At 37.4% G+C, this 13,015-nt stretch overlaps 1 protein-coding gene across 5 annotated transcripts in view; it reads left to right on the forward strand.

Annotated features, from left to right (window-relative positions):
- The window catches only part of CRIM1 (cysteine rich transmembrane BMP regulator 1), a 250,286-nt gene that overhangs the window by 154,576 nt on the left and 82,695 nt on the right, over window positions 1-13,015 (forward strand). For 4 of the 5 annotated variants that reach the window (XM_072634147.1, XM_072634148.1, XM_072634151.1 and 1 more), the window contains 2 exons: window positions 5,888-6,070; window positions 9,399-9,596. In XM_072634147.1, the coding sequence (XP_072490248.1) occupies window positions 5,888-6,070; window positions 9,399-9,596 (381 nt within the window). The remainder of the gene's footprint in view (window positions 1-5,887; window positions 6,071-9,398; window positions 9,597-13,015) is intronic. The other variant, XM_072634150.1, reaches the window with a different exon arrangement.

The raw sequence follows: 13,015 nt of genomic DNA on the forward strand, positions 1-13,015 counted from the left end.
CTCAGTGTTACATAGCTAGTATGTGCTAGTAGGATTTGAACCCAGATCTTCATGACTTCCAGATGCCCCCTCTCCATTATGCCATGCTTCATAATGCCTAACACATATTAAGTGCTTAATAAATATCTTGACTTGATTTGCCTCTCATACTTAGATGTGAGGAGGCAAAAACTACAACATACCTCATCAGAGAGAAAAACTAGTAATGCCAAATATAAATTAATTCTAGGCAGCATTATCTCTTAACATTTTAAACCAATTATATTTTTTCATACAAGAGAGATGGGAAAGAATTGGGACAAATGTATGAATTATTTTAAGAGACATTTTTTCGGTATTGGCCACAAGAATATGACTTTCCAGAAGCTTTCTGGACTGGGGAAATATATATTCAAGTTTTTGTTTTGTTTTGTAATTACCTTTAGCTGGTGATTACATAGGTGTCTTTAAAATGTAAGTATTCAGGTCCTTGTGTGCTTCTCTACTAGTCACTGAAACAGTGGTATCAAACTCAAATAGCAGAGACCACTAAGCTGTACGTAAAAATCGTTGTGGCCTACATGGTGATTTAGAAAACACATATTAGCATTATCTATGGTGTTCTGTTGTTTATTTTATTTTGTTAAATATTTTCCAATTACATTTTAACCATCTTCCATGGTACTCAGAAAGGGTCCCCATGTTTGATACCCCTGCTGTGAAAGATTTAGGCAAGTATGAGGCATTTCACCTTCCCTAAAGGACTTATCATTACCACTAGGGAGTAGGATAAAGCTGAGAGAAAATGTGGAGAAAGGTTGGACTTGGTGAATCAATGACCCAACTCTTCATTCATTGCTTTCTTTTTTGATGGCCTTGAAAACAGCCAGATCATAATAAGCAATTCATGGCATTTTTCATAAATAAATATTTAAGCTCCGTTTAATTCCATTCAGCAGGCATTTATTAAGCACCTGCTTGTGCTAAGCACTTTACCAGGTGCTAGAAATACAAAGACAAATGAAAAAATGTTCCTGCCCTCTTGGAGTTTCTATTCTACTATACTTCTCAAGTTAGATTTTTATTAGATGAATGTCCTCTTCGGTGTCATAAAGTCTCCCCATCCTTCACCACCAAGTTTTCCTATTTTTCTCTAGAAAAGGCTCTTACATAATAGTCTCCTGGTATTGAACCATGCCTTTGAATCCTAAAATCCTATTATTTAGCACCATCACCTGTAGCACTAAAGTCGATTCATGCTTTTACTAATTTAGAAGGAATGGCTTTCCCTCATTTTCTTTCTTTTCTCAAGAAGCTTGTCTTTTCTCATTAGGGTTTTCAGGTTTTTGTTCTACCTAACATAGCATCTGTAGCCGTAACCTTGAACTTCTGATCATATGTATTTTCTCAGGCTTTTGTTATCACATAAACATTTAACTCTAATAATAGGACTTAGCATGCCTATTAGTTGCAAGTTCCAGTGCTGTTGCTTCTCTCTTTTTTGCCATTATCTTGGCAGTAAGTATCTTGATGGTTTTCAACCTTATACTGTCATTGAGAGATTCAAATGAGATAATATATGTGTTTTACTTTGCAAACCTTAAATTGCTGTATACATGTGAATTCTATTAGTGCTTTATCATTATCCTACTTGGGGTACTTAAAAAAAGATAGATTGCCAAGAATCTTATTGTTTCATAGTTTGTTCTGAAAAGGCAAGAATCATTCAGAAAGAAATAAACAAACTACAAATCCATGCACATCAACAAGTCATTCAATAAGTATTAAGTGTTTACTAAGTGATGGGAGTACATATATACAAAGCAGAAAGAAAGACAGCGTATGCCCTCCAGCAAGGAAACAAAGTGTATTAAAGGGAGCTGAAAGGATGTCGAAGGAGATGAAAGTTACTGGACACTGGAAAATGGTGAAGTCTTTCAAGTATCCTGATGAGAAATGAAGACATGACTGGCCTGGTCCTTCTTTAAATGGAGGTTCCAGGAGGGGTCATTCAGAGAGAGAAGTTGCAGGAGTAGAGGGTGCTTCCAAGGTGTGAATTCCAGGGCTAGAGTGGTTTTCTAGAATGTAGAGGTTTCTGAGGCATGACAGGGAATCTGGAGTGCAACCTGGTGAGAGATAAAGATGTGGTTGACTTGGGTAGTTCTGGGAGGAGCCATCCTAGATAGGTTTTATAGTCACATAGACCATATAGATACACATAAATTGTATAGATGCACATTTGTTTTATAGAATCATATACAAATATGATTATATATGATTGTATACATATATGTTCTTATGGGAACTCTTTCTTTATGAAGATGAGGAGCAGAAAGAGAAGAGGGGTCATGTAGGCAAATTATATTGCTTTACAGAACAAAGCTGGGGAGAGCTTCTTGGTTCAATACTGCATCTTTAATAGGAAGATGCTCAACTCATTTCATGTATCCCGGTGCCTTGTTGCCCCTGTTTGTTAGACATTCAATTATGAATGAGGCTAGAAGAATACAATGCCATAGATTCATTACCTTCCTTATGAGGACATTTACTGTGCTGATGGGTGAAAATATTCTGCATGTACAACTGCTTTTTTTTCCCCATTTCCCCTAGCACCTTTTAGTGCATGGTATCAATCAACCTGCTGGGAATTCTTTGTTCTCACTTGATCCCTGTTGGTGCAAACTACACTGTCAAAATTCTTTATCATCATTTAAAAACCAAACATCTTTCAAGAGTCCACTGTGTGAATAATATTATTTATAAATCAACACTAAGTAGTGTTCCCAAGGTCAGCAGACTCATTTCTTAAACTATAGGGAGTCTGGTGCTTTCAAACATATTAAATTTGATAAGTATTTACCTTGAATGCCTACCAGTATACTGTTCTGTTAATTTCCTTTCTGTCTGATGCCCTATCATACGTACCTTTAGAATATTCAGTGTTGTTTCCTTCCCTGTTAGCCATAATGATTATGTGCCTGATGTTGACAAGCCAAAGACTTTCAGGGAATTGTTAAAATTTTGAGTAATAAAATTTTCCTATTCACATATGTATTTTTTTAGACAACCATTCATTTACTAATAGGTTTGCAGCTCACACCCAATGAAACCAAAGCCAGAAGCAACTTCAGCAGTCTTATCCCACTGAGAAATTGAAGAAAAGAGAAAAAAAGGGACCGTTTTCCTCCCTTGTTTCCATTTATCATAACATTATATAAACTTCTATGTCATTGACATTTCTAGAACCAAATAATTATGATATAATCATTAATATCACAGGTTTTTAAACCTGTGGTTTGAAGTTCCTAATACCTAGCAAAGTGTTTTGCATTTAGTGGACATTTAACAAATGTCTTTTTAATTGGGTAGAGTTAAATTGAACTAAAGTTCTTTACTATCCATCCTGCTTACCATCCGTTGATCTGTATACATTGGCAGCAATGGTTATGAAGTCCTTCATATAAAGCCTTGCACCTAGGAGCTGTGAAATACAAAAGCAATAAAAAAACATAAGCTGTAGCTCTTAAGTTTAGTTAAGAGGCAGAAAACACTTGCTAAATTATTAAAGGACACTTTTACAATGCAATGCATTGTTGGGTACAAATTTGGTCATTCACAGCTTCCTTTTAACACCTCTAGGGTACTGCTCCATTTAGACCTTCCTCTTGGAGCTAACTATAGTCAAAGTACTATACTAAGAACTTGCCTCTGTGATCACAGTGATCAATGAAGTAATTAATAATTGCTTCTCAAAGACTCATGTTAATCTTTTTATTATGCTCTGTCCTAGAAAAACAGCCTTAAACACAGCCTGCCATTTAATGCATATTTCATAATTTACTATAATTTTTCACATAAAGGATTTTTTGTGGGTTTGTGAATTTTTTTAGACATGTTTTTTGATACCCTCTCTCAGCTACATCTCTGCTAATTCTTTTCTTTTGTTACCTCTACTCTAATCAGAAAGAACTGTCTGTTACATTCTATCACTTAAGCTTATGTACATCCATTATAATACTTAGTATGCCTAGAATTGCTTTATTAATAACCGAGATTCTTTTCCTACTTTTTAGTTCACTCATCAGGAATATTGTTGTTCACCTGTATAATAGCCCAATTTGATCAAAAAAGTCTAAGTGGTTGGTGTTACTTGGTTTATGTAACTGTAATGATAGTTTTAAAATTGCATTTTGAAGTTTTTTCTGCAACTTGAACACAGTTTAATCCAGTATTTTGTTAGAAGCAACATTTTGTTTTTCTGGTAAAATATTCAAATGTTTGAATTATGAAAACACATTGGTTTTTATCTCTAGGGACATGTAGCCTAGCTGGTCATTTCATCACTGAAAAAGAGAAGAATTTTAAGATTCAGGGAAATTGATTTTAAACAGAGAAAAACTTTTTTTTTATAAGATTAGTAATCATCAACAGAAACAATTAAATCCCCCAAACAGGGGGAAATGTCTTGACCCAAATCCTTAGTCTTTAACAAGGTGGAGCCCAACAAATTGACAAATGAAGAGCAAGGCAAAAGAATGCTTTTGTTTTGTGTCCTATTTCAGGCCTTCCCAAAGCACTGCCACCTTTGGCCTTGTTTTTCCTTTCTAATAAGGCATTAGGAAATAAAAATAAATGGATAACCTTTTAAAGGGGAGGTGTTTCCTTCAACTTTATCTCAGAAACGATTGTAGATGAGAAAACACTTGGAAAGTCATTATGTAAATGCAAAGTAGTTTTAAATGATATTTGTAACAGATTGGAGATCCTTTGGACCTTTGGAAGAGGAACTACAGTGGTTGTAGAGCATGATGCCGAGACTTCCTAAGGCCATATCACTGAACAAAGGACATTCAACAAGAGGACCTTGCTCTCTTCATCATTTGAAGTAATTTGTTTAAATAGAATCTGAGGAAGAGCTCTAGGATTAAAGAAATAAACTCATACTGAGATTCTAGTTCTAAATGTACAGCTACTACTAGCAGCGTTCATTTCTGTTGTGTTCAGTTCTGAGCACTGATGTGTTAGAGACAAGCACTGAGACAACCTGGACCATGTCCAGAGAAGGGCAAATCCAGTGATGAGGGCACTCAAAACCATGCTGTGTGGAGACTGGTACAAGGGACTAAAGCTGTTTAACCTGGAAAGGGGAAGACTTCATATGAATAGGGATAATTGTCTTCAAGTATTGGAAGGACTGTTATGTGGAAGAAGGATCAAGCTTGTTTTGCTTGGCCGAGGAAGGCAGAATGAGAACTTGTGGGTGGAAGCTAGAGCTCGGAGGCATTTTCAGTTTCATGGAAGGAAAAACTTCCTTACACTTAGTGTTCTTCTTAAGTGGAATACGATGCACTGAGATCCCCATTGTTTGGATAGCTTCTTGTGAAAGTTGGATGGCTGTTTGTTAGGGATGTCATGCTGGTGAGCAGGATTATTTAGGCACAAGATACACTCGATGTCCTCTGAGGTCCTTGCCTGCTCTAAGATTTTATAATTTTTTTATTCTGTTTTTTAAAAGAGAGCTGAGGAGAGAGTACTGTGAGAGAGAAGGATATGAAAGTGGAAAAATTAGACTCACAAGAAAAATAGGGCAAAATAATTTCTGTTTGAATAAAAGAAGAAATTAAGAGAAAAGGTGTTTTTTGGTCAGGCATGACAGGTAGGATGAATTCAGAGTAAAAAGGCCCCTTCACTTAGTTAACAACAATCACTGAAAATTTTGTTAAAGGAAGTTTTAGAATCTAGTGGGGAAAAGATTATTTGTCCACTTTGATTTTTTTTAATAAAGAATACTTCCTTGGTTATATTAATTTTTTATCAGAGTACTCCCATACAAAAATCAAAACTCTATTTGAAAATATTTTATGCCAAGTTCCCTTTGAATGGACCTTTTTTTTTTTTAAACTCCTAGAAACGAAACCAGCTTGCGTTTTTAACAGTGTGGAGTACTACGATGGAGACATGTTTCGAATGGACAATTGTCAATTCTGCAGATGCCAGGGAGGTGTTTCTATTTGTTTCTCTGCTCATTGTGGTGAGCTGAACTGTGATAGATACTATGAGCCAGAAGGAGAATGCTGTCCTGTTTGTGAAGGTAATTTCTCTAATAACAATGGAGGACTGAAAATCTGCTCAGTTAAGTGCAGAAAGGTGAATGATTCAGAAACCTAGCCAGAATTCCCATGATTGTAGTGCTTACCTCACCCTCATCCAAATCCATGAAAATGTTGAAGGAAAGGAGGAAAGGGACACAAATTTACTAAGCACCTATAATGGGCCAGGCACTGTGCTAACTAAGCATTTTACAAATATTATCTCATTTTTATCCTCACCCTGGGAGTTAGGTACTATTATCCCCATTTTATAGATGAAGAAACAGAGGCAGAAAGCAGTTAAATGGTTTGCTTAGGGTAACACCACTGGTATCTAAATTTGGATTTGAACTCAGATCCTCTTGACTCTTGGCCCAAAACTTTATCTACTCTGCCACCTAGCTTCCAGGAAGAAGACTCATTTTCTTTCATATTTTGTTCTATTTCTCCATCTCTTACCTCTTATCTAACCTTCCTGTAGACATCTCATTTTTGGTCAGTGGAGGGGGGAGGGAGAGTATTACTAGGAGAGGCAGCTAAGTGGCATAGTGCATAAAGTACCAGGCATAGAGTTAGGAAACCCAGGTTCTAATCTGGTTTTCAGACACTTACTAGCTATGTGACCCTGGGAAAATCACTTAACCCTGTTAGCCTCAATATCTTCATCTGTAAAATGATCTGAAGAAAGAAATGATTTAAAGCACTCCAGTATCTCTGCCAGGAAAATCCCAAATGGGGTCACGAAGAGTCAGACAGGACTGAAACAGCAACAGTAGCATTAATACAAAAGTCATCATGGTAGCATAGCCCTAAGTAAATAGTTTTGCTCCAGAGGGCAGAATCAGACACAAAGAGGCAAATCTGGGCCTGAGATTGTTTCCATTCCTCTCCCACCATACCCCCATACCACCCACCACTGAAATTCATAGAGAGACTTTTAGAGCAGGAACATACTTTAAAATCAATCACCCTTAAAGATGAGTTCAGTTTTAAAGAAAATTAGTAAGTAACAGATTCAGGACAAGGACTGGAAACAAAGTATCCTATGCTGCCCTTCCCCAAAGAGGAAGAATATTACAAACCTGATGTGACAGGAACACCAAACCTAGAGCCAAAACACCCATTGTTTTCTACCCTTCTCATCTTAGTTCTGAAGTGAGAGAATATACTTTATAAAACACACACACATATATATAGACACACAGAAACACACCTGTCTATTGTGTATCTGTGTGTCTGTGGTGAGAGATGGCATTTTTCCTTCGTCTTCTATATCAGATAGACAGATAGATAGGTAGATAACATAGATAGATACATAGATATAGATATATATCATGTGTGTGTGTATGTGTGTGTGTGTATAAATGGAGTTACAAAATAGAAATGTATTTCAGTATAAAATCATTTTCCAGATCTGTGATTTCATGAGTGTAGGGCATCTCTATAGTGAGGAACCTTTCAGTGCAGAATTTGGCACCCTGAGAAGTGAAGTGACTTATCTGGGGTTCCAGTCAGTATGTGCCAGAACCAGTACTTGACTGTAGGTCTTCCTAACTCCAAGGCCAGTTCTTGCTCCACTATACTGTGCTGCTTACCCAGCACCTTTTTGTATTTTTTTTTAAACCATAGCATGGAAGGATTTAATGGTGAAAATAGTGAAAAGCCACAAATTAAAAGTTGTTTCCTTGTTCTTTAAAAGTTGAATTCGCAGCCTTAGGAAAAATATAGTTTATACCAGGTAAAAGTCTCTGTCTTGGAGGTAGCCAGGTGATTCAGTAGATAGAATGTTAGGTCTGGAGTCAGAAAGACCTGAGTTCATATCCAGCCTCAGACACTTACTAGCTGTGTGACCTTGGGCAAGTCACTTAATCTCAGTTTGCCTTAATTGACTGGAAGAGGAAATGGCAAACCAGTTCAGCATCTTTGTCAAGGAATTGGAGTCACAACAAATCGGACACGACTAACAACAAATGTCTCTGTCTTACCTTGTTAAAAATTGTTTTGTCCAATATAGGAGGAAGATAATTCAGTTCAAAGTCTGAAGGATAGAACTCTCCGATAAGAATTCTAACTTCCCAATTTATACCTTTTTTTTTTCATTGCCCTCATTCCACAACAATCTGTAAAACCATGAACAGGTTGATCGTGTCAAAACATAGATAGGAATTCCTGCATAACAATCCAAATGAATTGTCTGGGCTCAGATCCTGTTTTGTTTCACTTCCTGAAATTCAAGTCTAGTCTCTGAATGCTTATGAAGTGTCATGCAATATTTTTAAAAGGGGATCTAGGAAGCCTAGCCCATCTCAGTGTTGACTGCCTTGTTCTATGAAGATTACTTTTTACAAAAAGCAAAACTGTTAGCTTTAGTTGACCATCGTGCAATTCTTACAACTTGGATTGATCTCATCAGCATAGCAGCACATCTCACCCTCAACTGTCAGAACTCCTTTCCCCAGCATACAAGTAATTGATTGAAGCTGGGTTGAATCTAGTTTTTAAGTTTCTCTGAGGAGGGGAAAATAAAATCTTAACTTCTTGATCCAGGAACTCTCATGATGAGAGTACTTGGGGATTTTGCATGCAGTGTTGATATTCTCATCAAATAACCTCAGAAGGCTTTTTTTTTTTTTACAGTTACTGTCCTTGGCTACTTCTGTCCCCCAACCTTGGCTGCTGCTTGGCTGCCCGGCTGAAGGGGAGAAAAATAGCTGAGGCTCACAGCCTTTCCTCCAAGGCACATGCACTGACCCATGGTATGTCTGAGCATGCAGCGTAACAAACTACATCACAGGAAGAGATCATTGTGCCTCTTCTTGTAATCTTGCACCTTTCCTAATGTACTTAAAAGCATCTGAGAGATACATTTCTTATAGTCCTAGAAGTAATAATATAGCTATAAGCTAGTTGGGGAAATATATTACTATTTCCATCTTACAGGTGGTAAAATTGAGGCAGAACAAAGAGCTAAACCAACAATTCAAAGATCACTGGCAGATTAAAAATGGATCCCTGGATTTCTGTTTGCCAACTCACAGTTCAACGAACAGTGATTTCCAAAATTTCAATAGAACCTTGCTGCATTGTTTTTTGTGCCCTAGATCTCTTACTCTTGGTACTATATCATGATGGGGGGACATAGATTTGTCACAATGGCTGCCTACACAGGAATCATAAGAGACTCATACAACTTTGAATTCCTTCTCAGTCCATTTGTAAAAGCACTTCAGTTGACTAGATTTTGCTACCTAAAAAAAGCTATCTCTAGATACAAACAGATTACATTTAGAATTACCCTTGATCTCACTCAGAACTCATGCTTTAATTTAGATCCAGTGTATCCCTTTAACAATCCTGCTGGCTGCTTTGCTAGTGGTCAGATCCGAGCACATGGAGACCGCTGGAGAGAAGATGACTGCACGTTCTGCCAGTGTATTAATGGAGAACCACATTGTGTTGCAACGGCCTGTGGACAAAGCTGCATGAACCCTGTTAAAGTGCCTGGAGAATGTTGCCCAGTGTGTGAAGGTAAACTGTGGATTCCATGTAGTTTCTCTCTAAAGGCCTTGTGGGTGGATGGATGGGTGAATGAATGGATGAATGAATGGTTTAAAAAAAACATTAAACACTTATTTTTTGCCAAAACTAAAGTCCTGGGAATACAATTAACAAAGTGCTGTCAAGGAACTCACATTGGGGTACTGCATCACATGAAAGAAGGTATAGCTATACAATGGTTGAGAAGTACTGGAAGTCCTAAGGGTACTACTCCAGGAGAGACTTGTCAAGTCTCAGATATCTTTGGGCTTGTTCAGCAGGTTAGATGGTAGTGCCAGTTTTGGGGGTCTACAGAGGGTGGGGGGCAAGGCAAGACAAAGGGGTGAGGCCTAGAGAACCTTAGGATATAGTAACAGAACAAATGATAAGGCCTGGTCCTTACTCCAAATTTGGAGGTAATCAATTTATCAGGACTTACTCCTATTCTAAATAGGGTAGGAGGACAGGAGCCATCCCTCCTTGCTATAAATGGACAATTGTTTGGGTCCAGAACTGAATCCAAGGAAAGAATAATTTCATTGCCTTTAGGAAATTGTGCAGTGTTTTTCCTGGGAAAGATACTGAAATGGTGACTTCCATCTCACCCAAGCTAAGTGAGCATTCAGGGATCCTGGATGGTCTGAGATGAACCAGGAAGAGGAGAGGGAATGGGAGGGAAAGGTCTTCTCACCACCTGACCATCCTAGACAAGAGACCTTTACATTTCTGCCCCTGAGTTTTTGTGTATGATTTTATTTTTTCCTTCTTAGATGACATTCATTTCATGCTTTTACTAGTTGTAAATTAGCCTCATTTAGACAGTCAAAACAAGTCAACTTAAACAATGTTGCAAATGATATTAAATAAGCCCTTAGAACAGTTTGGTCTTTATTGTGCTCTTGTAAACATGCTTACGTTGGAATTTCTTAATGTAAATAAGTAAATTTTGAGCTTCAAATCAATTTAAGTCTAATATACACCCGAAAGTAAGCAGAAAGATAAAGAAATGTGATCTTTGTGTCACTTATAACTGTGTTCCATACAAAAGCAACAAGTATATTTAAAATGCCTAATATGTGTTAGACACTGCACTAAGTGCTAGGGATACAAATAGAAGCAAAAAAAAAATGAACTTTTCCATCAAGGAGCTCACACACCCACGAGAAAGACAAGACATAAAAGAGGCTTGAAAAGCAGGGCAGAAAGGAAGACAGGGGAACAGGACCTGCCCTGGGGAATGAGAAACACAGCAGAGAAGAGAATGAGGCACGGCTGTCCTGGGCCCATCTTCCAGATAGAGGACCCAAAAAGAATTCACTGATGAGAGAAAGGGGCCAGCATAGCAGAAGCATGTTTCAGGGTAAGAAGTCCCTTAGCACCAAGGGAAGATGCAGGGTTAGGCAGCTGAGTCTTGATGGTGAAGTCTGGAAGAATCAGAAACATGTCAGGGAGGAGAATGAGAAGAGATAAGATAATAATTCACAACTATAACTATGTTCCATGCATCACATTTGAAATGATAGGAGGGGAGATATACTTTTGCCAGCTTTGAAAAGGAATTTCAAAGCCCACAGAGGCTGTTCCCCCTAAAGGGAACCTTTAGCTCTAATCACTCTTCCCACATTGGACCCCAAGAAAGAGAGTTATTGCTTAATTTGCCTCAATTGGACATCATTGCCAGTTGTAAAAGGGCCCATATCCTTCTGTTCCTCTCTTTAACCCTGAGACTTCTTGGGAAACATATATTACACTCTTGTTCTGGCAACACCTAGTTTCCTTTCCTTTCAAAGTGTGAGATTTTACACATACATAGATTTCTTGAAGTTGTACTGATAGGTTGAAGAGAGAGTTTGTCTGTAAAGCAAAATGAACTTAAAAAGGATAAAAATCAATCCATGTTTAAGATGGTATATCTTACAAAATTTTTGTGCTTATTAAGTTTCTAACAAATTATTTCAGAATTACATTTCAATAAAGTATGCCTTATAGAAAATCTCTACTTCTCCCTAAGTCTTAAGATCATAGCTTTAGAGAGAAAAGGGAACTGAGAAGTCAAACCTAGGCTTACAAACCAGAGGTCACCTGGTTGACTTAATTCACCTCTCAGGTAGCAGTTTCTCAAATATGTCCCATGGATTCCTGGTGTTCCAAGAGATCTGGCCTGTGAAAAAATTTCAGTGCTAGCAGGTTTTTTTGTTCTTAAGCTTTCACTGTGTTATGGACTCCACTAGCAGTCTGGTAAAGCTTACAGACCTCCTCTGAGAATAATGTGTGTTGCCTACGTTCGTAATTGAAGGAAATCTCAGTTAGAGGTTAGTGAAAATAAAAGATGCAATTTTTTTTTAGACATCCAAGTTCACAGACTTTTCTGAAATTGATTCATTTATCTCTTGAGGGTCTGGAGACCCCCAAGTTAAGAACTCCAAAATAATGAATAAAAATTTTACATACATTAAAAATACTCATATGGGAAATAATCTATCAGTATGGGAATGGGCTTAATTTCCTCTGTTTTGCTCCAGAATTTCCCTGACCTCACCTGAAAAATAGGGCTAATAATACTTTTAGAACCTGTCTCATAGGGGTGTTATGGAGATCCAAAGAGATACTAGATATAAAATTGATTTTCAAATCGTAAAGCGCTTTTTGTTAACTGATGATGATAATCATGATGATGATGGATTTATGGAAATAATTTTTACTGAAATTTATTTTAATACCAAATTAATTTAGGAGCCTCTACTTTAAGGGTACCTACCAAGAGTCTTAAATATCATTTAGTTTACTTAAGCTCTGGGTCTCTGTGGTGCTATTAACACCTCACCTTCACAACTAACTTTGAAACAGACAAGCTGCCACATTCCATAACTTCAAGATTTTAGGCTAATTTTCTACAAATTACCCACACACACATACCTCCTATACTTGAAAATAAATGTCAGTGAGACATTAAGGAAATATTGGAGTTGCATAAAATGATAATAAAACTTCATGCTGTGAGAAATGATGGGTAGACTCTCCAGTGGCCTCCCCAGTAGCCACTCCTGGAATTAAAATCCATGAACCCGACTGATTAGTGAAAAAAAATCTATTTAAATCAATTGATCTTGAAACTATTTAAATGATAGAAGCCACAAATAGCTACAAAAGAAACCCCTCCTTAGCTCTGGATTCTAATGGAAGGCAGAGGGATACACCAAGAAGAAGAAGGCTCCTTTCGGCACTAAAAGGGAAGTGGCATGGGCAGAGTGCTTTGGAGTTTGGTGTCTTGTGTTTATGCCTCTGGGTAACTAGAGAAGAAATTAAAAATTAGGGCTTCAAAAGGATGGGTAGAGTTTAATAATTGATATGGAACCAAGTGCCTGTGAGAAAACAAAAAGTTCTTTCTCCAGCCAATTTTTGTCAGTCTC

This window comes from Notamacropus eugenii, chromosome 1 (genome assembly GCF_028372415.1).
Source record: "Notamacropus eugenii isolate mMacEug1 chromosome 1, mMacEug1.pri_v2, whole genome shotgun sequence".
Taxonomy (NCBI): domain Eukaryota; kingdom Metazoa; phylum Chordata; class Mammalia; order Diprotodontia; family Macropodidae; genus Notamacropus; species Notamacropus eugenii.